Here is a 24,217-nt window from a genome sequence, read left to right as displayed (position 1 = left end):
CACACACACACACACACACACACACACACACAAACATACACACATATATATACTATTTTCAGTAATCTCTGAGCGCTTGTCATTGTCTGAAAACACTGGAATTAATAATGTTTAATCTTAAATCACTGTAAACTATCTATATGATGTCCAGTCAAGATTTTTTCCAGTGTTTGCAAAAGCTGGCAAAACCTGTGGGAACTTGGAAAACGTTTCATTTTATCCAAATTTTATTTTAAAATTTTTCTGAAATAACTACTCAAAGAAATTCAACTTTTTAACTATTTATAGCTTTTAATGGCAGATTTGTGGCATTATAACTGTGTCGTACTGCACAGAAGGCATTTCAGAGCCTTCCACGGAGATACAGGACTTCATGTTGTCGTGAAAAATGATTCACAGTGAAGAAAGATGTGACAGGAGCAGGACATTACGACCAGAAACTGCTTCAGAGGGGCATAATCCTGTCAACAGCGATACATTTTTTTCCTCCATGACGCCTTCAGAGACGATCTTTGTTCTTACGACAGCGCTGCTGGGGGAGGAGGGGGGGCGGGGCCTCCGCTGATTGGCCAACGGACCGGACAGCCTGTAACAGTATATAAGCTGAGGCTGCAGCTCCGGGCGGCAGCTGTACGGTTGCGCAGCACATGTGCGGAAGAAGAAAGCGGTGACATGACGGAGTGAGAGGCTGCTGCTAGAAGAAGGCAGACTAACCCACATCCTCTTCTCCTCTGGAAGGATACTGAAGCAGCTCGGCACCAGGACGTTTCTGTGAGTAGCAAAGGTGTTGGTGGACTTGCATACGTCAGGCTGCGGCCCGGTGGGCTCCGCAATTAGCGCGTTAATACGATGCGTTCAGGGGGAACACCGTGAACAGGTCTCTGCCCGCAGCCTGAGTCCTGCCAGCGGGGGAGGGCGCTGGTCCGGACTGAACAGACCGGTTACATACGCAGTCCGCTGCCGCACCTTACCACCGTGTCCTGCTAAATTTAGCCAATTGATCATCGTCTCTTAGGGGAGTGCAGTGGGAAGTTTGTCATTACATAAGAAAAGGTACCACATTAACATGCAAAAGTCCTTCAGGAAATGTATTTCAGTTCATAAGACGCCTCAGAACAATGACAATACTTCTTCTGTTCCATTCTAAATATTTCTAGAAAAATAAGGCAACTTAAATTGTAGTATTTTACTTGCTCTGCGCCCTGGATCATATCCACTCCAGTTGAAATAGCTTTAAAGGACCAGTTCAACTCTTATAGTGCGGATAAAGTTTTCCACTTGATCAAAAAGTGATTGTTAGTAATGAATCACAATTACTTGATTTCACTAGTAGGGGTTTAATTACACAGGAAACTGCACATAGGATATAATAATTTTTCAAAATTTTAAACAGAAACATAGCCTAAGCTTTGAAAACAGTGCTTTAGTATTACTTATCATCATCCTAAATGTCATGCCTGATAAAACTGCAGTCATTCTCATCTATGGAGTACTGTATTGTGGGAAGTTTGCCATTACATAAGAAAAAGTTGCAGCACACACATGCAGATGTCTGAAGTCCGTGAAAATGCCTCTTCTGTTCAATTTTAAATTATTTATGTAACAGGAAACCATCAATCCATTTGTATTCTAGAAAGTATATACATTGTGTAAGCTAGGAACAGCAAATTATTGGCATTTCAGTCATTAATTGAATAATGGACTTTTTTAGCTCTGAAGTCCAGCATTTGAAAGTGACTTGCATTAAAGTGCTCTGAAAGTAACAAAAGTAACATGCACATAAGAAAAAATGGCACCATTTACCAGCTATGAGTATATTATTACTGATGCATTTTAGTCTTACAGTAAAATAGAACTTAAACTCACTGTATCAGTGTTTTCCAACTATTTCATGCAGACATGAAGCACTACTGTAACCTAAATGCAGTCTTGTCAGAGGTTCAGGCCTTATTGTGTGTGTGTGTATGTGTGTGTGTGTGTGTGTGTGTGTGTGTGTGTGTGTGTGTGTGTATATTTTTATCTATATCTATATCTATATATATCTATCTATCTATCTATCTATATATATATATATATATATATATATATTTATATATAATGATTATATATAATGATTTAATGATTCACTATCAGTCTGTATCGTCACACAGCGGTCTCTCAGGACCAGTTCTGATTCTTCTGCAGACTCTGGCTGCCTTTGCAGACTCCTGCAGGCCTTCTGCAGGTCAGTGGGCAGACATAATTACAATCTCATTAGCCGTCTGGCCGGTACAGATGGCAGATGGGCCGGCCAGCTGCAGCAGGATGATTGTAGGTCAGCACAACTAGTGTAGGTGTCATGTGGAGCATTTCTTTCCAGAGCTGGAGACATAGTGTGTTTTGTAAAATCCAACTATGTCGGCTGGAATTAAAGAGGCGTTCCAGTATTAAAACAGCATCAGCAGTTGGGAAAGACTTGAGGCTTTGTAGTAAACAGGACATATGTGATAATCAGACCCCAGTAATAAACATTTTAAACGTCACTGTGACATAGATGCCCTCTAAATCCATGTTGCCATTTATGTGCTTAAACCTTCAAGTCAGCAAAAATCTTACAACAAATGATAGCGTGGCCTGGCTATTAAGAGCTGATGTGATGCAACACCTTATTTTTACTGCTGATACCAAAACAACATTCTGTAAACATTTTCCCAAATAAACCCATGTTTTTATTTTAAAGAGATTAAAAAAAAAAAAATCGAAGAGCAGTCAAAAAAAATCGGAAGTCAGCGCTAATTCTTGACTGTGGCAATTCTAAAGTGTCCAGTGAATAGGTCTGTATTTAGATTTTTTTTTCTGTCTGGTTTTGAGATCTGAAAGTGGACGTTTGGTTTGGGAATTCAGCTTCGTTGCTCACTGCATGGTGACACAACACAGGGACTAAATGCTATATAATTCAAGTTTGATTGATTGAGACTTTCATCAGTCTGACTTGGCACACTGCATTGTACACATGTGCATGCTTTGTGTGTGTGTGCGTGCGTGTGTGTGTGTGTGTGTGTGTGTGTGTGTGTGTGTGCATGCGTGTGTGTGTGGGGGGGGTGAAAAGTGCTCTATAACTAAAGTTTGATTGAGTGAGACTTTATCAGTCTGACTTGGCACACTGCATTGTGCACATGTGCATGCTTGTGTGCAGTTGTGCATGGGGGAACCAGTGCTGTGTCATTGTTATCTTGGCATGCTGTCACGTTAATTATATGGCGCACATATTGATAGATAAAGGTTACTTCACAGTTGTCATGAACACGAATGTGTGGAACTTCAAGAGTAAACTGACTTGTTTTTGCTTTAAAGTGCACTTTGGATCGATTTTTGAGCAGATTATCCTGTTTGGCAGTTAAATTGCTGCTTGATCTGATAGGTCTGAGAACATCTTTGAGTGCTCGTCATTGTCAGCCTGCACAGTGCGATTAAACCATTCTACAAACGCAGCGACATTACAGGGAAGTAAATACTAGAGAAAATTCTCCAAAGAGCTCTTCATGCTTTAATAAGAGAAAATCGCCAACCTACTGAACAGCAGCCCTGTATTTCACAGTCTTGTTTGCTCTTGTTGGGTCCTGGCACCTTATTCCTGATGCAGACAGCAGCCATGGAAGGTTATCAGCTGTGATTGATTGGTAACTTATGTGTCTTGGCCAAATCACTACAGGATTTCTGAGTTTCTAATGGCCCACTCTGACACAGTGACCATCTTATCAAAATGATTGTGATTAGGATTATGTAATAACTGTAAGTGTGTTAAAAGTGATGTACAACATGCACATTACCTCATACATTGTGGGTGACTCGTCAATTTTGTTTATTGGTAATTGCCATTAGAACATAGACAGTCTGATGTCCCCACATTTCCTGCAGCCAGAGGACACTCAGTTTTACAGTAAACATGGTCGTCTCCATAGAGAGGTTCCAATATTATTATATGATGCAGAAAATGAAGCAGCCCAAACTTACACAAAAGAATGTTTGTACTGCAAATATTCTTTTCGTAGTCTAACTGTCATTTGGTTTGTTCATTTTTTTTTTCAAAGATCAAATGAAACCCAGCTAAATTTCATTTCTTTGCAAGAGTAAACATTGAGAACAATGAGCTTCACTGACTCCAATGACAGCAGTATCGTGTAAATCCGGTGTGAGTCACCATTTCTTGGCAGGTATTCTCAGCATTTTATGCCAAACCGGACTACTTGTGCTGCACGTAGTCACGCTGATGAAGCAGCCCAAACTTACGCAAAAGAATGTTTGTGCTGCAAATTTTCTTTTCGTAGTCTAACTGTCATTTGGTTTGTTCATTTTTTTTTCAAAGATCAAATGAAACCCAGCTAAATTTCATTTCTTTGCAAGAGTAAACATTGAGAACAATGAGCTTCACTGACTCCAATGACAGCAGTATCGTGTAAATCCGGTGTGAGTCACCATTTCTTGGCAGGTATTCTCAGCATTTTATGCCAAACCAGACTACTCGTGCTGCACGTAGTCACGCTGTGTGTGTGTGTGTGTGTGTGTGTGTGTGTGTGTGTGTGTGTGTGTGTGTGTGTGTGTGTGTGTGTGTGTGTGTGTGTGTGTGTGTGTGTGTGTGTGTGTGTGTGTGTGTGTGTGTGTGTGTGTGTGTGTGTGTGTGTGTGTGTGTGTGTGTGTGTGTGTGTGTGTGTGCGCGCTGTCCAGTAAATTCTGGCTGTGAAACACATTTGAGTCTGGGCTCATCGCCAGCTTCTGCGCTGCTCTTACGTAACCTCCTTTAACTCGCCACCTTTTGCTCTTTCTTTCTAGTTCTTTTGTTTCTCTTTTTGCTCTTTTTCTTCTCCGTCTCTCTGCTTATCCTGACCTTTAGCTTCTGTCGTCATCTCCCTCCTTTTTGCTTTGTGGTTTGTCCTCTCCTCACTCTCCCTGTGTTGGTGTGTGTAAGCATGACTCGGCAGACTGTTAACAGCTAACCGCTGCTATGTGCAGCTGTCCTCGCCTCGTCCTGCAGCTGAGGACACACCAGTCAGATCTTAGCTGAAACAGTGGTCTGTGCTCTGTCTGTTGGCAGACTGTCAGTGGGTAGTGGAATCCTCTTCCCACACTTCTTCTAACTTGTTGCATTCAGTTGAGTTTTAATGTGTGGGAGAAGAGACAAAGAGAGTTTGTTGCTAAGCAGGAAATATGTGAATAATGTTCTTTAAGTGTAAAGTGAGAGCGGTCACTCGCATTTAAGTTTGTACAAAAGACAGTTTAAAATTTGCAGAATTTGCTGGTCAAAGTGGCTGGTAGTGCTGAATTTGTTATTCTAGAAATAAAGTGTGAATCCTCTGAACTCCAAGCAGTTTCTATGTGTTTTTTCTCATGGTGTGCTTCCACCGATCAGGCATAGTATTATGACCACCTGCCTATTACTGTGTTGGTCCATCTTTTGCTGCCAAAACCAGCGCTGACCCATCGAGGCATGGACTCCACTAGACCTCTGAAGGTGTGCTGTGGTATCTGGCACAAAAATGTGTCTTAAAGTCCTGTAAGTTGCAAGGTGGGGCCTCCCTGGTCCTTCTGAAGCCCCCAAACCCAGATGGTGGGTTATTAAGGTGTTTGGTCTTTTAAAAGGGACGGCTAAAGGAGCCATGGGGTGAATTTTTTAAATACCGGACTAATCTCCAATGGCAACGGTTCTTTTAACAATACTTTAGAAAGTAAGAAGATTGTTGTGTTGCATGTTCTTTGTCGTCACCATAAGACATGACGCACCTCTGCTTTCTAAATCTCAACCAGACTTCAGTCTTTCGAAGTCTAGTTCCGACAGACTGAACACCAGGTGTCTGAAGGGCGGAGCTGCTCTGTTACTCACCTGCCTTGCCTTCATAGCTATTTATTGTTTCTGCAAAAATGTAAAAATGTAAACCTTTTAATGTAACTAGGTTACAGAAAGATCTCTATGTCTATCAGCAAATGTATTTATTAGATTTACTAAATATATAGATAAATATATAAAAATATATTTAATTAGTCATAGCTTATGTTCTTCTTGTGAGGTTTATTGAGAGTTTCTTATATGTAGTTTGTTTTCACAGCATAGTCAGTCCATAGAGTATTTAGAACTGTCTCTTGTGCCTCGAGGCTTTTGTGTCTGTTGAATTCGGCTCGGTACTCCTAGCAAATGAAATGTTTTATTTGTGGTTGATTCTTTTACCTGTTTTCAAAGCCATCCTGCCCTTTGAAATGGAGGAATAATAAGACAAAAAAAACCTGAATAACTTGTAAAAACGTGAATTAAAAAGTATAAATCTGAACTGTGACTGTCATTTTAGTTTCACATTCAGAGCACAGAGCAGCGGTATTTAGTGATTTGGAGGCTGCAGGAAAACTGTCCGTCTACATTAATTTTATTCTCAAAAGTGACAAATGAACCCAATTTTGTCTGCCCAATGTACTGGCATTCACCTAATATCTGTTGGTAAAGGTTTTATTTCTGATATAATGCTGGGCAGTTTATTGAAATACGCTGGATAATATTTTATTTTTGAATCAAACCTTTGACACTGCCCTCAGTGCTCTGGTCATTTCCGTCAACACAGCATTAGTGTCTGTGTAAATTTTAATTGTTACACAGTCTGAGAAAATAAAGCCATCTTTATTCTGGTCTTAATTTGTTTAGTTTTTTTCTCTTAAATACAAAATAAAAAAAAAAACAATCCAAAAGTATCGATAAGAATACTGTTAAAAGTACCGGATCAAAAGGTAGTGGTACTGTGAAAAAACACAGATAACCATCCCTATTTATCGGAGCCACAAACTGTAAAAACAGAAAGAATAATTGGATTTTCAACTTTTTGATGGCCTGTGAACTGCTCATCTGTGATGTGCAATTCTGTTAGGAAAAAGATCCAAACTTATGCTTAATTTTGTAAAATTACCTCAAAATCACTGTGTTTTGCAAGTCTTATTTGCAGAAATGCCATTTGCACAAGTTTCTAAAACCAAAAAAAGTCCTCTGTCTTAGGCACAACTAATAAGCCAGTAAACACTTTGCTGAGACCAAGAGTCACATTTAAGAAATTAAGGGATTTAATGCTGCTTAACTGCAGGCTAGTGGTAATATCTAGTATGTACAGTCACAATTTTTTCCAGTATTGTTAACACCTGTGGACACTTTGAAAAATGTTTTACAATGGTAGTCAAAGACATTCTGCTTGTGTCCTTTCTCTTTTTTAAATGATTCATGGAATTTTAACTGTTACGCTACACAGATGATATGCAGAACTTTATATTGCAGAGAAAAATGAGCCTACAGCGAGTAAAAATGTGACAGGAAATACGTGTTCACCATCAACCAACAACTGCCTTTACATAAAGCTGGTATGGAGTGACTGATAACTCATTTAATTCAAGTATTTTGCTGTTGTAACAGTTATCATTAGGGCAAAGTTATGTCAGTGTTTAAAAGAGAGCTTTGGATTCCTGTTGGTATTATTCAGTATTATTATCAAAAATATCAGCGAACATTTCGAGGCCAAATTCTTGTGGAAAACAACAAAAACAGATCCAGTGTTGGGTTTCAGTGTAAAAGGGTCCAGTTCAGGATAACTTCTCCATTGTTGTCTGGTGTTTGCTGCAAAGCCATGGTTTCATCCGACTGTTTGTGCCACATGAATGCAGCTCACTTCTCTGTAATTTAGTGGAACTGAAGTGAGGGAGAGGAGGCAGCTTTGTTTGTGCACAGGCATGTTGTGATGAAATATGATCCAACTGCTGCCAGTGTGCCCTTGGGCTCCTGGCATCCTGTGATTAGCTGGGTAAGCAGCACTGTGCTGCCAAGCCTGGGTAAATCATGAGTTATGAGTCATAACTTGACTTGTTTGGGCCTTTTGAAAATATGAACAAACTTCTTGTCTAGGCTCTTTAATGGGGAGAGTGGATGTGTCTTTTTAAAAAAAAAAAAAAAATTTCACATGACACAGCCATCACATATTTATGTTTTTCTTACTGAGTAAAGCACAATGTAGTTAGTAAAGTAGTAGAATATAATAAGAAATCCTTATATGTTTGCTGGGTGAAAATCCAACTCTTTCCCGCTCTCTCTCATACAGACAGTCACTTACTTTGTTGTTGTCAGTGTGTGCATGCCATCACCACATCTGTGTTTGCTCTGGGTTGAGTTGCTATAGTAGATTGAGGTTGTGTGGGGAAGAACTGTGTGTCAGAGGTGAAGGAAAATGAACTGACTCACCACTATGACTGGACTTGGAAACAATGAACTAATTCAGACTTCATCTACTTTCTCAGTCTTATATAACAGCAGTTAATAGATTAATGCTTATAAACTTCTAATAGTACTAATTGTCTTTACAGTTGAAATGGATCTTCATGATAACAAGATTCTCCCTGGAGAGATTTTGCCTGTGGTGATAATTGGTGAGAGACGCACACATGCACACACACACACACACACACACACACAGACACACAGACACACACACACACACACACACACACACACACACACACACACACACACACACACACAGACACACACACACACACACACACACACACACACGCACGCACACACACACACACACACACACACAGACACACACACACACACACACACACACACACAGATTGTTTTGAATATGTTGTGGGAGACTTTGTTGAGGTGGTTGTGACATTATGTGTAGCAAACTGAAACAGATGTTTATAGGCTCTTTTTAGTCTTTAGCAACAAGGGAGTTCCAATTAATGTTTTAATTGAGCAGATTATGAACTGATAAGGAAGAAGATGAGAGACATGCATAGAAAGTGTGTAGTAGATTAGTGTGTAGTACCTGGTTGCCCCACCGCTCATCTGTTTGATGAGATGGAGTTACAGGTGTGTTTGCTGACCGTCTGTAAAGGCACAGAGGCGACACCTCGCTGCTGTCTAACTGTGGCAGCAGCTGAGTTGAAGAACTCTGCAGAATTAAGTTGTGGCAAAGGTTTTTGGTGACTGTCCCGTTTAGCGAGCTACCTGAGACTCAAGTTAATGCTAAGTTTGGATTTTCAAATGGAGCAGCATTGCTTTGATTACATGCTTCCAACATTAAAGTGATTAACTGTGTCAGCAACACTCTGCTCTAAGTATGAATCCATTTCAGAGGTACCAGTAAATACTGACAGATTTCCTGGACTGATGAAGTTGCTGCGACAGCATTTGACTGTTTTCAGCAGCTGGCAACATAAACCACAATGAACCAGTCACTGAATCATGTCGATCAAGTATGAGGATTATTTTGATGTTAAACTGCTGTGAAGAGATTAATATTGTCACAGGTTGTTTACTGTGGGAGACTGCAGCTTATTTGTTGTTTAAAAAACAATGACACAGCTGCTAATAATTGTTTGCAAGCTAAATACCTCAGAGCCTTTAAAAAGAGTGGAAATTGGCCACAGTACGACATGGGAGAACCTCGGCAGAGTTGCAGAAAATTATGAGGTAAACAATGCATTCAAAAAACTTGTTAGACTTTAAGGTAGCTCCTTATTACAAGTGTGTTTTTACAATAAAAACTTTGCAGGGTAGTTCAGCAGCTTTTTAATCTTTTTATTATTATAATTAGTTTGATTTAGCCTTTCAAACCTGCTGCCAGGTTTTGGGGTTCAGACGGGTAAATGATTATACAGTGAAGTTATGCTGCAGGGAACTACATGTTTTCTGTCTGCAAAACTAAAATGTTAGTTTTAAAAAGTGTCTTCACTTTAAAAAATGTAAGAAAAAACACAATTTGCACACAGTAACAACAGCTACCACAATGTTGTGCGGATTGTTAATGCAACTGGAAACTTATCACACTGATTGGCTGGAACAACTTGACAGCCCCATCAAAAATCACCTCTCTGTTTCTCAGGTAATGGCCCATCAGGGATCTGTCTGTCATACCTGCTGTCAGGTTACACCCCCTACCTGTCAACTGAGGCATCGCATCCCAACCCACTGCTGCACAGCAAGCTGGAAGAACAACCTCACCTGGCCCTGCTGGAGCAGGTAAATCTGTGCACTGTTAATTTCAGTATGCAGTGAACGATCATAAACAGGTCCTCATCGTGTCTCTTTGCCTCTCTACAGGATCTGGAGTACCTGTGCGAGGGCCTGGAGGGCCGATCATCCAATCCTGTGGCGGTGCTTTTTGATTCACTGCTGCTGCCTGACAGTGACTTTGGATTGGACCACACCTCTCCGTTGGAATGGCGATACGAGCCGGAGCGTGCGATACCTCACCTAGTGCTGGGGAAGGGTCCGCCGGGAGGAGCCTGGCATGTATGTTACTGCAATTAGTCATTTTATACTCAGATTATTGAATGTGTAGATGAATCTGTTGCATGTTTTTGTGTAAACAGAATAATAAACAGAGACTTTAGTCAAGACTCTTTATTGTCATTATGCAGTTGGTTTTCACCAGTCACATAATGACATTTTTGGTAACACCGGCGTAAATGTCAACCTTAAAAGACATGCACAGTAAAACATACAGTGCATTGAAAAAATAGTAAAAATACATTAAAAGTAAGAAAATCTGTACATGTAGCAAACTGATTAAAGTGCAGCAGTGCAAGGTGCAGTTTCAGTTCCATCTCGTCTCAAGCTTTTAAAGTGAGCGTGAGGTTGTACAGAGTTTACAGCTCTGGGGAAGAAGCTGTCCTCGATCTCATGGTTCGAGTTCTTATCGACATGTACCTTCTTCCTGAGGGCAGAGGCACAAACAGTTTAGCACAGAGAGGAGGTGATTTTGCATAAAACGCATTTTTTTTTAAACTTTATGTTTTTGAATTGTTTGTACTGTTTTATTTGTGTATTTTAAGCTCACAGGATCAGTAATATTTTTACTCCTTAGCCTTTTTTTTCAAATGAGCTGGTTATATCATGGGCTGCACAGCGGTGTAGTGGTTAGCACTTTCACCTTGCAGCTAGAAGATCCCTGGTTCACATCCCGGCTTTCCCGGGATCTTTCTGCATGGAGTTTGCATGTTCTCCCTGTGCATGCGTGGGTTTTCTCCGGGTACTCCGGCTTCCTCCCACAGTCCAAAAATATGCTGAGGTTAATTGATTATTCTAAATTGCCCGTAGGTGTGAATGTGAGAGTGATTGTTTGTCTCTGTATGTAGCCCTGTGACAGACTGGTGACCTGTCTAGGGTGTCCCCTGCCTTCACCTGAGTCAGCTGGGATAGACTCCAGCCCCCCCCGCGACCCTAGTGAGGAATAAGCGGTGTATAGATAATGGATGGATGGATGGACGGTTATATCATACAAAGAACAAGGCCAGTGATCCACTTTCTTCAGGATTGTACACATCCTTTCTTTTTTTAACTCTCTAAAAATTTCCTGGCATGAAAAAACAGTCTCACAATAGGGTCTTTGTTCATGGAAATTAAAGCAAATTTAGCAGGCATTGTGTTAGTGTGTGCAAACAAATTTTGCTTCTCTGTGTCTGCTGCTAATTTGCACACACCAGCTCTGTGATGTGCACATGATACAAAGAGACCATGACTGCAACTCAAGAAAACAAGAAAAGGTTAAAGCTGAAACCTTTGGTCAAACCAGTCTGCATGATGAAACTTTTCTGCCTGCTTTTTCCAGGCTATGGAGGGCTCCATGCTAACGCTGAGCCTGGCTAACTGGATGGAGCTTCCCGGACTCAAACTGAAGGACTGGATGAGAGACAAACGCAGGTCTGATCTTAATAAAACCACTTTGTTCGCAGCACACGAGACTCACAATAACCATGTGCGTTAAACACACAAGAGGGTTCATTAAATATGAAGCTGTAATAAAACTCCTGGTGTCATTTTGCCAGAGAGGCTCATTCAGAAAAAGATATGTTGCTGGTTTAGTGTACTTCCAGCCAGCTGTGTCTCTGTGATGTAGAAATAACACGTCACATGTAAATCTTTACCATCCATCAGTAATCAACAGCATTCTCAGGCAGCATTAGAAAAGTTAGATCCAAATGTGTGCGTATTTTTCTACTCATAAACAGGTCGAACAGACTGGTTAATTTGTTAGTGACCTCAACAAAAAGCTGTTTCCTCGCAGACAACCTAAATAAAACACTGATAACTGGTTAACAACCTGAATACAAATGTTTGTGCCGTTAATGGCTGACATGCTGAATAAGATGTTGTTTACTAGCTGGAGACTAATAAACACCAGCAAAAGTTGTTTATTAACTTGTAGCCTGAGCCAAAAGTTAACAAGCTGGTGGTCTGAATAAAAAGTTGTTAACCAGCAACAATGTGAACAAAACATTATAACATAACGCTGATAACCTGGACAACAAGATTGTAACTATCTGGCAACTTGAACAAGAAATTGTGTACTAGTTGGAATCCTGAACAAAAAAGTACCTCATCAGAAGGTAAACTGAAGAAAAACTCGATCACTATCTGGCCTCCTTAGTACTAACCTGAGTACAAGCTAAAGCTGAATGATGAACTGTTGCTGACAAAAATGGAAAAAGTAGATACCTCTAAAAACTTCAAAAGAAACAGGTGAGTGTTGAACATTGAGCTCACAACCTTAACCGATGCTTTTCTAAGACTTGGTTCAAAAGACACAACAGTAATGCACAAAGCAGATTTTATTATTGTAGTTTACATAATATACCTACAGGTTATTAAGACCTTATATCCAAGCTGTCATTGTAATGATGTCAGATATGGTATCAATATTTTCATATTGATACCCTGCTATGTTCTGACAGTCTACTGAGTAATAATTGCACTAAATTTTTTTTTTTTTTTAAATTTAATATTTTATTAAAGGGAAAATATTGTTATTGTATACTAAGGAACCTAAAATTACTTAAACTTGTTTGATTACCAGTACAACACCTGGTTATTTTACTGTTATCTTATTGTGTCTAATTAATTAAATGGCTTAAATAGTGAATTAATTTGACTTATACTTCCTTGATTATGGGCTTTGTGTTGTGTCTATAAACATATGTATGTATTTTGTATCAAAATGTATTTTCATGTTCATTTCTTTCCAGAAATGTACGAAATGACCGCGCCACACCAGCAGAGATAGCGTCCTACTATGAACACTATGTTTCCCAGATGTCCCTGGAGCAGAGCTTTGCCTGTGGGACCACCGTTACCTCTGTCACCAGGCAGCCCGGCAACCCGGATGGGTCGCCGCCCTGCTGGAGAGTAACGGGACTACAGCGGCGAGAGGGGGAGGAGCTTGGAGGTACAACGAAGGAGCACACTTGTGATTCTTTCAAAGGATAAAACAAAGTGCCAGATGTTTTCCTTCACTTTCTGTTTCCTTTCTGCTGCTAGGTGGTTCCTGTGTTTCTGAGGAGGTGCCTTTCTCCTTGTTGGCCCACAGCGTGGTGCTGGCCACGGGCACACACGATATCCCGGCCAGGCTCAGCGTGGAGGGTGAGTCCCTACCCTTTGTCTGCCACTCTTTCTGGGAGCTGGAGGCGGCCATCTCCCGCGGTGAGCTCGATCAGTCGTCCGACCCCATACTGGTGGTGGGGGCGGGGCTTACAGCAGCCGACGCTGTGCTGGCTGCCCACCATCTCAACACACCCGTCTACCACGCCTTCAGGAGATCAGTCACCGACCCCGGCCTTATCTTCAACCAGCTGCCTAAGTTGCTTTACCCGGAGTACCACAAGGTGAGGAGGGGAGAGCGTCATACCTTAAGCCACTGATGGCTGATTGATTCGCCACATTTTATATATAAAGAAGAAGTTTAGTGCATCAGGTGATTGCAGCCTATTTTTTAATATCTTGTTTAGTCCAAACCCTCTGAATCCCAAAATCCACCCGCGGGTTTGAAAGGCATGTCATCGTTGAAAATGTCACCAAAATTACAGTATTTATCAGAGGCGGAAACTGTAAAAACACGAAAAATCGATCTGTTTTCAGCTTTAACGTGTCGTTTAACAAATCTTATGTGACTTGCAGTTCTGTTGGGAAAATTAACCAAATATCAGTATAAAATTCAGGTTTTTCAAGAGTGGCTGGAGGACACAACAAAATTCACAGCTGTATATTTAGCAAATTTCAAAACTGCTAGGGTTTTATCAGAGTCAAAATGGACCAAGACACAAGGAAAACATATTTCTTCAACCCAAATCAGGTGTACAATTGTCAATGGATGACAAATCCAAAGGTGGGAGTTACCATTGTCTGTGTTCAAGTATCAGACCAGCAACACATTATCCAAAACAAAGGAAAATACACCTGTCTTCAGGAAACACAGATACAAGTACAAAAAATCTGAACAAACATCTGTCAAAAGTGACAAACCAGAGGGAACCTAATAAATGAATCAGTTCTTTTATATCAGGGATGTTATTATTTAAAAGGAAAAACAAATATGTCTTAAAGTTAGAAAGATAAAAGATACAGAAGTACAGCTGGAAGTACCTGTCAGGTTAGAGGAAAGATGACAAATTCAGTTCCTCATTAGTGCCAACATGCTCAAGCGCCTCATTTTTTTTGTATATTTGCCCTTTAAAAGGCTGTGAATTTTGCAATATTTCATCAAAATGACCTTGAAGACTGTGTCTGCACAGAGCAGAGAGGAAACAAATTAAGAAACATTAAAGAAATTGAGAAGAAAATAAAACATACTTGAGCAATAGAACTGATGGATGGAATCTGAAGATATATTCAGAATGGTCAAATATCTTTGTAGAGTTAATGTGCAGAGTAGAATGAAAAATGATGAAGTTTGTAGAGGTTGTACAAATGTACTCGTCAATAGTATGGACAGTACATGTCGACTACTGCTTTTTGCCATTTTTGTAAAAGGAACTACCAAAAATTGAACTTTAGTAAAAATATGAACAAAAGTCTCATGCTTATTTCCTCTGTGTCCGTTCTGAGGTTGGGTCTAACTCTTTCATCTCCTTCGGCCATCAGGTTCACCAGATGATGACTCAGCAGCAGCACCAGACAAACCCTCAGCCTCAGAACCACGCCCAGAACTACCATCCCCGCTCCACCCTTTCTTCTCCTTCCTTCCCTTCTCCATCCTCCCCTACCACCACCTCCTCACCATCTTCACCTTCCTCCTCCTATCCAGGCTACCTGAGCTTTCCACGCCACAGAGTTGTGGCGTTCCGACCTGACCAGAAGTGCGTGCTGGAGTCGGACTCTGGTGAGCGGGTGGTGGTCCAGGTCTCCAAGGCGCTGGTTCTGATTGGCGCAAACCCCAATCTTTCCTTTCTGAAAGACAACGGCCGCCCGCTTGGTATCTACCCTGAGGAACCGATCACATGCCGGAGGAACCCCATCGAAGTGGACCCGTTTACAAACAAGGTGGTGGCAGCGGAGGGGCCGGGCATGTACGCCATGGGGCCGCTAGTCGGCGAGAACTTCGTCAGGTTCCTGAAAGGAGGAGCGCTGGCCATCGCTAGCGACCTCACCAAGAGACAGAGGGAGGAACAGGGGAGAGGAGAAGGAGGTCTGAGCACAGACAGAATCATGGACAGATGGATGGACAGACAGGTGACCTCCCAGACAGATGCAGATGTGTGTGTTCTCAACTCATAGCCGTTTTACTGGGTAAGGTCGAGTGGACTGAAGCAAACCGGCCTGCTGTGATTGATCAAAAGCCATACAGAAAATCATGAATGCGCTGCAGAGGCATAATTCAGTCAACATCTGACTGGCCTTTGGATCATCAAATTGTAACGGTAGAAACTTACATGTTTACCACCTTGAAATCCTTCCGTGACTGTAGCTACTCTATGTAAATATATGAGAATATTAAAAATCAGATTTTAATGCAGATTTATTTTTTACATGAACTCATAGCAATAAATTTTAATAAGCATGTCTTCACCTCCTCAGACCTGCGTGCATTTTAAATTTCTCCAACTATTTAAAATTAGTAGGACATGAATTAGTAGCCATGAATGTGGCTGTTCATAGCTTGCGACTTCTGCTATTGATTAACTACGTATGTCAAGCTACAAACATTAAAGCATAAACAACCATATAATTTAATGATGTTTTGTATTTCATCCAGTTTTATCTGAGCTGTAGAATTTTTCGACAGAAAATGCCACATTCTTGTCTTGATTATTGTATCATGCTTTTGTCAGCAGTAGATGACACTAATAAGTTCCCAGTGCAGTAAATCCAAAGTGAGGGTGCAGATAGAGAGAAGGTTAATGCAGAAATAACAGCTCAGTTTAGGTCCTCATCACCCAAAGAGCCTTAATCACAACATTAACTTAAAGGCTAATGAGTCAGCATCATATGGGACCAAAAAAAACATGCGGTGCTGCAGCTTTTTAACTGCAAGGACTATTGCCATATTTCCGTAATTTCTTGGGTCTCGTGTGTAATGTTGCAACACTACACTGTCCCAAACAGTTATTTCCTGTTTCTTTCTTTATATCATTTTCTGTGTATGTTTGTATATTATGGGTTTTGTGAATCTGTGGTGCTTTATTTTTCTACATTAGTGTTTTTTTAATCATGTAACTGTACCTAGCTAGCACCTTTGTACATCTTTGATGATTCTGAAAATATTTTTTACAACAGAAAAAAAATCCATATTTTTTTAAATCTTCTCAGTGAAAATGTTTACTTTGCAGGTTTTGTAACATCAGAGTTCGACATTGTAAACAGTAACACTGGTTTTAAAGGCTAGTTTGCATCTGTCTAGCACTGTCATTATGTCATTTACACAATGTACCACTTCTGCAAATTGCAGTAACACTGAATCATGTGTGAATCTTAATGCTGAAAATATACATTTTCTTTGAGTTGTGAGTGCTTTGGTTCTTTCAGTCTACTCTTTTAAAAAGTATTTTCAGCTCAGAGTTGAAGGGTCAGAGTTGACCCTTTAAATGAAACTACTCCAAGTTGATAAAACCAACTCAAATCAGCTGCTCTGGAATTGTAAACTCAGAGTTCAGGGTTACACTCAACCTGCTTTGTGAAACGGAGCCCAGACCTTCAGTCAGGATGCCTGGATGAGCAGTGTTTGGATCTAGAGTCACAGGAGTGCAGGAGACCATCTCCATCTTGTTGGAGATGTTGAAGCTCAGGTTGCCCAGATGTTTGGCCACCTCTAGCAGAGCTCCTGAGTGCAGCTGTGGATCCTCCAGCAGAGGGCGCTGCTGGACTCTTTCCACTGCAGCCTTGTAGTTGTGCAGGAATGAGACATCTGCTGTCAGCTCTGAGGCTCTGATTGTATCTGAAAGAGCTTCTCTCTTTCCAACAAATGCAGTTAAGTTTTGGCAACTTTATTTAGGCTGCTTCTTTTATTTGTAAAATAAAATAAAGTTGCTGAACCAGTAGCAATCAAAATGCAAAATCCCTTGTAAAGACTGACAGAGACAAACTAGGCGTGCAAAGTTCTTACGTTTTTGGTGAAATTCTCTTGTTTGAATGAAACATGTCATCAGGTTTTTTTCTTGTTTGTGGCATATTTCGAGGAATATAGTTTGCATATGTGAACGTGCTGGCTGTGTCGAGATTTAGAGAATTAAAATACAATTTAAAACAAGGTAGAAAAGTCCGACAACGCCACCTAGGATTAAAAGAGCCTAGAACTCATAAAAATTCCAGGTTCTTTGAATTAGTTCCACGCTCAATTTAAAAAAAAAAAAAAAAAAAAAAAAAAGTACCAGCTTATTCTAATAAAACAGAATTAAAAATCACAGCCCCAAGTCATCCACAGTGGCTCGGTCCTCGTCCCGTCTGGGCTCGTCCTCGGTGTGGCCTCCAAGGCTATGGACGGGGATTTTCTAAAAAAAGGTTCATAAGAGGGAGGCAGTCACTCCACTGTTCACAGGAGGCTCATCAGAGACACCCTTTCAGCTAAATGGGCCGCTTAACCTAAAGGTGTCCCAATGAGTGAGGGAATAAGTAATAAAAACCCCTTAAAAGAAATAGAACAATAAAATCCACTGCTAAAATACGTAGTTAAACGAATAGAGAGGGTCCTTACATGGAAGAGGGGTGCCTCGCGAACACAGCCCTCTACTTTCCCACGTAGCTTCCCCTCTTCTCCAGCCCATAATGCTGCGACGCCCGGTCGGCGTCCCGCTATTCTCCCTCGGGTCCGGTGCAGCTATGGCCGCGGCAGTCCGCTCCTCCTGAGTTCGCCGGCTCCCCGCTCCATGGCGTCGGTCCCCGGCGTCTGTGCTTCATCGCGACTCTCTTCTCTGTGGCTGCTCTCCTGCTGATTAAAAGGTGTAACAGGTGCCGTCTCCACAGCTGCTGCTAATGCTGCTGATTGCGGCCTGCCTGTGAGGCGTTCAAGGTCAGTTAGGTAAAAATCCATGCAGTAAAACTCACTAAAATCACAACAAACAGCATAAAATAAAAAGAATAAAACATGCATTTTGTCCGTAAGAACCCACCCCATCACACATACTAGTGCAGATGCTCCCGAAAACATTTATTAAATTACTAGATTATGGTGACATCTATCCGTCCATTCATCATTGTAGGATTTCTTAATTAATCTTTGTAAGGTTTAAGTCGTTTTCTCCACCAAATTATGAAATGTACGGTAAATGGGGGTAATATTACTTTGTGCAGAATTATTAAATAGTCTAACTGGTATTCGACCAGTGAAACATCTAATAGTAGGGAGGTTAAGGCCAAAAAATAGGCCTTTGACTTCAAATCATGACGCAAAGGGGACCTTTGTATCATGACTTGAAGTCAAAAGTCATTTAACCTCCCGCTATAAGTTAGGCTAAATATAATAATGCAGCACCTGAAACGTCTCTTGCTGCAGACAAGGAAAGCCTCATAAAATGATCAAGGGGAATGTTTTAGCTCAATAGGGTTATGCATAGAATTTCGGTAGCTTGAATCAATACAAATTAGGGACCAAAATGTGGACAAACAATTGAGTCAACTGGCTTAGATACTAGACATTTATTGATTAACAGCAAACAAGATAACCGCAACTAACTATGATTAGTGACGACTGTCAACTAAGAACACAACACATACAACACAAGATACGAACAGGGGAAGAAAGTGAGCACAATATTATGACACAATATTGGGAGAATATTACGTTGTAGTATGGCGCTCAGGGAGGAAGGAATTAGGAGATCACACCTGAAAGCAGCTGTACATTTTTGTAACACCAATTTGAAAATTTGCTAAATTAATGGGTTTCAAGAATTAGAAGAATTGAGAAGAGTGCATGAAGTACTCAGTGATTGGAAGGTACTTGCATGCCTGTAATGATGATGGCGATGGAGGTGACGATGAAGATGACGTGGGTGGTCCAGTCAACCTGTGGAAGCGGGTCGAAACAGCGGTGGACAGAGTGGAGCCTCAGTGTCAGGAAAACTCAGTGGTAAAGGTGAGCTGGATGGCAAAAGATAATTCTTAGAAAGGAGGGTAAAGGAGGACTCGAAATGGTGTACATGGTCTTTTAAAACAGATTGTTGCATCTCATTAAAGAAAAGGTGCATCTGGACCAACCTCTGTTGAGGAGGGCTAAAGTCCAGATGTCTCTCGCATAATTACATTTGCAGATCATTTTGTGATATCTATAACTCCAAAAATACTGTAATCTGGTGAACATGATTTACCTGGGTGTATTACTGACAGACAGGGGATCAGAATGATACCAAATATGATCATGTGAATGACAGACATGTTAAAATTATCATGTTGATACCCAATCAGGAGAAATAAAAGATTAAAGGCAAGGCAAGATGTAGATTGACCATAATGTTACTGAAAAGTTAATTTGTTCTTTGAAATGGATGTACAAAAAAAGAAGTTGGGTCCAGAATTGTGGGATGATTGTCTTTGTTGATTGTGATTTGAGTCCAGAGTTCCTTTGTCAGTGGGTGGAATGTCTTTGAAGTTGTCATCCAGGTTCCTGAGCCCCCCTTCAATGGCTCAGGATCAGTCTGATTGTATTGGCCGCCATTTAGTCCCTTGTAGGTCTGATAGTGACTGGGAGTTTAAATCAGTCTCTTGGCTAAAACAGGCCCAATATACATCCTGGAGGTACACTATATTGCCGAAAGTATTCACTCACCTGCCTTGACTCGCATATGAACGTAAGTGACATCCCATTCCTAATCCATAGGGTTCAATATGACGTCAGTCCACCCTTTGCAGCTAGAACAGCTTCAACTCTTCTGGGAAGGCTGTCCACAAGGTTTAGGAGTGTGTTTATGGGAATTTTTGACCATTCTTCCAGAAGTGCATTTGTGATGTCACACACTGATGTTGGACCAGAAGGCCTGGCTCTCAGTCTCCGCTCTAATTCATCCCAAAGGTGTTCTATCAGGTTGAGGTCAGGACTCTGTGCAGGCCAGTCAAGTTCATCCACACCAGACTCTGTCATCCATGTCTTTATGGACCTTGCTTTGTGCACTGGTGCACAGTCATGTTGGAAGAGGAAGGGACCAGCTCCAAACTGTTCCCACAAAGTTGGGAGCATGGAATTGTCCAAAATGTCTTGTTATGCTGAAGCATTCAGAGTTCCTTTCACTGGAACTAAGGGGCCAAGCCCAGCCCCTGAAAAACAACCCCACACCATAATCCCCCCTCCACCAAACTTTACACTTGGCACAATGCAGTCCGACAAGTATGGTTCTCCTGGCAACCGCCAAACCCAGACTGGTCCATCAGATTGCCAGATGGAGAAGCGCGATTCGTCACTCCAGAGAAGGCGTCTCCACTGCTCTACAGTCCAGTGGTGGCTGCTTTACATCACTGCATCCGATGCTTTGCATTGCACTTGATGTGTGGCTTGGATGCAGCTGCTCAGCCATGGAAACCCATTCCATGAAGCTCTCTGCTGAAGCACTGTTCTTGAGCTAATCTGAAGGCCACATGATGTTTGAAGGACTGTAGCCATTGACTCTGCAGAAAGTTGGCCACCTCTTGGCACTATGCACCTCAGCATCCGCTGATCCCGCTCCGTCAGTTTACGTGTCCTACCACTTGGTGGCTGAGTTGCTGTCATTCCCACACACTTCCACTTTCTTATAATACAGCTGACAGTTGACTGTGGAATATTTAGGAGCGAGGAAATGTCAGGACTGGATTTGTTGCACAGGTGGCATCCTATCACAGTTCCACGCTGGAATTCACTGAGCTCCTGAGAGCGAGCCATTCTTTCACAAATGTTTGTAAAAGCAGTCTGCATGCCTAGGTGCTTGATTTTATACACCTGTGGCCATGGAAGTGATTGGAACACCTGATTCTGATTATTTGGATGGGTGACTCCATCCACCTCCTCTCACCTGGGTATTGAAAGGTGCTGAATACACATCCCCACACCACCTCCTTTTGATCCTTAACTCCTCACTCACTGCCAGATGTGTTTCTTCGAGAAAAATTAATTTAGACTGTACATCTTTTAGTCTACACATTACTTTTTACTTTCTTAAGTTTTTGCAACTTTCTGCAGTTCCATGTTGAAAATTTTATTTCTAACCCACTGGACATAGCAGTTAACCTGGGATGGATTACTCAGGATATAATATATGAGAATACCTTTAAGCTGCCAGAACAACAATATAAAAGAACATCTTGAACACCAAACAAAGACCCATGAACGTGCAGGGCTGTGTTATAATATCTGTTCCATTTCATTGTTTTTCATGGTAAAAATAACCGGAGCAGATGAACCGAGGCAGTGACATCATCGAGTACGCTGGTGTTCCAATTGCACTTTAGCCTCAATGCGTTCTCGTGTTCTCGGGAGTCCATACTTAGGAGTCTGACTCGCAAGTCCGTTCTCACCAAGTACACGAGTATGGACTTGCGTACTTAGAATTGAGAAACGGCCCTCATCTGGTTGTGAGGAAGGAGACTGAGTGGACGACATCCTCAGTGAACCACTTCCTGTTTAGCTTTCATTTACAGAAGGACAGACCAACTCTTTCAGCTTTTTATTATTCTCTGGTCTTAATATTCACAGGTTCCATTTATCACCTTTAACTTCATCTCTGCTGTTGTAGCAGAAATACAAAATAAAAAGTCCATGTTATTTATAGTAGTATAGTAGATACGTTGCATTAAAACATCAACACATTCAGGGCGGAAGCTTCATTATTACCTTTATTGCATATTTAAAAACTACATTATTTAACAATTCTGAACTGTAAAGATGTGTAAACACATGTAATAAATGGATGAAATAAATAATGTGTTGCTGACAGTGAAGTGTAAAAACTGAACAGTCACAAGACAAGTTGTATTATGAAGACAGGAGCTGAATCTGCAGTGCAGTATTATTGTTACTACTGGACGGATGAAGAGGACATCAGTGCTGCTCTTCCTCACAATGATGAAGGAGAGAAGACTCTTCAGACAACCACAGCTGGATGTTCATGTTCTCTGGAGCTCTCAGTTCACATCAGACCAGATGTTCCAAATGATCCAGACCAAGGCTGGAAGGAAAAGACACTAACAGTCAGGAAAAGACCTCCAAGGTTCTTTCATTCCAACTGCTGGAACAATAAATATTAGAGTGAATACATTAGGATATGAATGGAAAACAAGAGAGTGTGTCCTTTTTTTTTTAATCCTGTGGGAGTGTTTGTTTTCCTGGTTGAGGCCAAAGAACATTTTACTGCTCTAGATGGACAATAGTTCTCTTTTTAAAATTCTAATGTATCATTAGCATTAGCATGAGCTCCACACAGTTATCTGACCATACACTGTTGTAGTGAAAAAAAAATTGTTGTGTTTTACATTAATAGCAGCAGAAAGTAACTATCAGTCCCGTCTGTGGTCCACTAATTGTGGGTAGACCTCAGTAATGTAACTGTTTCTGAAAGAATCATTTCAACAGATGTTTTCCTCACTGAAATGAACAGAAGCTGTTAAAACAGTCTGATATTAATGCAGAACTGAAATGTTCTTCATTCACTGAACTGAGAGATTAACTTTCATCACTAGCAGAGTTCTGTGGAGGAACATTAACATAGATTAATTTATATCTGCTGATCATTAATGAACTACACGTTGAAACAGCAGTTATCAATCCGTTATGATTGATCAGCTGTGACCTGCAGGACACTTAGCTACAGCTTACAGTTAACTAATGTATGACACTGACTAACCTGATTTAGCATCAGCGTTAACACAAAGTCAGGAAACATAACCTGAGATTTACAGAACAACTTTAAAACACGATGTTAGAACAAGTTTACATCAGAGATTACAGTCTGATGTTAACTTGCAGTAACTTCAGCTACAGTAACGTACGTAGGTCATTGCTTTATATGTGATGTTGTCCAGATGTGGAGAAGAGCAGAACTAATTACAAAGATGACTTTAACTTTTACCTGTACAGTTTAGCTCCACTTTTGGAGGCTAACGTTGTGAGCAGAAGCGTCGGTAAATGTGGGTGGGACAGAGTCCTTGGCGCTCAGTCAGTTTGACCAATCGCTGCACTCCAGCTCCGCCCTCTGAGAATATTTTTTTCGCCTCTGGCTCCAAAGATCCAAGATGTCAACCAGGAAGTAGCAAAATCTGGGCTTCATTTTCTCCAAACCAACAGGTGACGTCATGGTAGCTACGTCCATCTTTATTATACAGTCTATGTGCACGCATGCAATTTATATCGTGTTTATATTTATATGTCTGTGTGTTGAGTAGTTCTGGTCTTACTTATAGTCTATATTGTTTTCTATATTATGTTTTCTTTGTATGGTATATTTTACATAAATTAATGTAAAGTTTTCTCCTTTAAAGGTAAGTCTCACCAAGAATTTGAGCATTCAGAACTCACTACGTTCATTCAGAATTCACAAAAAAAAAAAATTCTATCAAAACCTAAAACAACTTTGTAAGGTTTGATTTAGTGCTTTTATTTGCACTTCCGGACAGGACGCGGTGTTTGCCGCTTCGCCTGCCTTGACGCGGGTTTGACGCGCTGTTCGCCGACGCTCTCATTCACTTCAGGTTCGGACTCCCGCTGGAGTAACGAGAGTAAATCGGCTGCCTCTTGTCCCAACTCGCAGGAAAACAACGTGAAGTTGCTCGGAGACACTTGTTCAAACAACGTCCAGGTGGGTTTAAACCCAAGCTGGACACCGCAGAGAAGCCGTGTTGGTTGATTTTGCCGACCCGATTGATCAGGGACAGTGTGTGTGTTGTCGTCATGCAGTCACAGGTTGCTAGCGGAGTTAACCTAGCTAGCCAAGTTAGCTAGCTGCGGTTAGCTGTGCCTTACCCTGGACTGAAAGCAGC

The 24,217-nt window shown here is 41.1% G+C and overlaps 1 protein-coding gene and 1 long non-coding RNA gene across 3 annotated transcripts; one reads left to right on the top strand and one right to left on the bottom strand.

Annotated features, from left to right (window-relative positions):
• The first annotated feature begins 617 nt into the window (after positions 1-617).
• osgn1 (oxidative stress induced growth inhibitor 1) lies at positions 618-16,782 on the top strand. The gene is made up of 8 exons (XM_023292071.3): positions 618-771; positions 8,359-8,421; positions 9,894-10,030; positions 10,112-10,303; positions 11,622-11,713; positions 13,036-13,235; positions 13,328-13,671; positions 14,927-16,782. The coding sequence occupies exons 2-8, from the start codon at positions 8,364-8,366 to the stop codon at positions 15,557-15,559; spliced, it is 1,656 nt and encodes a 551-aa protein (XP_023147839.2). The 5' UTR covers positions 618-771; positions 8,359-8,363; the 3' UTR covers positions 15,560-16,782.
• Positions 16,573-23,906, bottom strand: LOC111583130 (uncharacterized). 2 transcript variants are annotated; one of them, XR_008601824.1, is made up of 3 exons: positions 23,311-23,906; positions 17,973-22,410; positions 16,573-17,769 (listed from the first exon to the last, which is right to left on the bottom strand). It is a non-coding gene; the product is annotated as an uncharacterized LOC111583130 (long non-coding RNA). The 2 variants fall into 2 exon arrangements; XR_002747390.3 differs by having other exon boundaries at positions 17,973-23,906.
• Positions 23,907-24,217: the final 311 nt, after the last annotated feature.

The sequence above is a fragment of the Amphiprion ocellaris genome, chromosome 5 (assembly GCF_022539595.1).
Source record: "Amphiprion ocellaris isolate individual 3 ecotype Okinawa chromosome 5, ASM2253959v1, whole genome shotgun sequence".
Lineage (NCBI taxonomy): Eukaryota > Metazoa > Chordata > Actinopteri > Pomacentridae > Amphiprion > Amphiprion ocellaris.
The sequence above is the reverse complement of the archived record's forward strand: the minus strand, read 5'-3'. Positions and strand labels throughout refer to the sequence as shown.

What these genes read in the sequence shown, in the direction of transcription:
- osgn1 (XM_023292071.3), top strand. Translation starts at nt 8,364, where the DNA reads ATGGATCTTCATGATAACAAGATTCTCCCTGGAGAGATTTTGCCTGTG. An exon ending in ACCTGGCCCTGCTGGAGCAG is followed by an intron (nt 10,031 to 10,111) that starts GTAAATCTGTGC and finishes GCCTCTCTACAG; the next exon opens with GATCTGGAGTACCTGTGCGA. An exon ending in TGGATGAGAGACAAACGCAG is followed by an intron (nt 11,714 to 13,035) that starts GTCTGATCTTAA and finishes ATTTCTTTCCAG; the next exon opens with AAATGTACGAAATGACCGCG.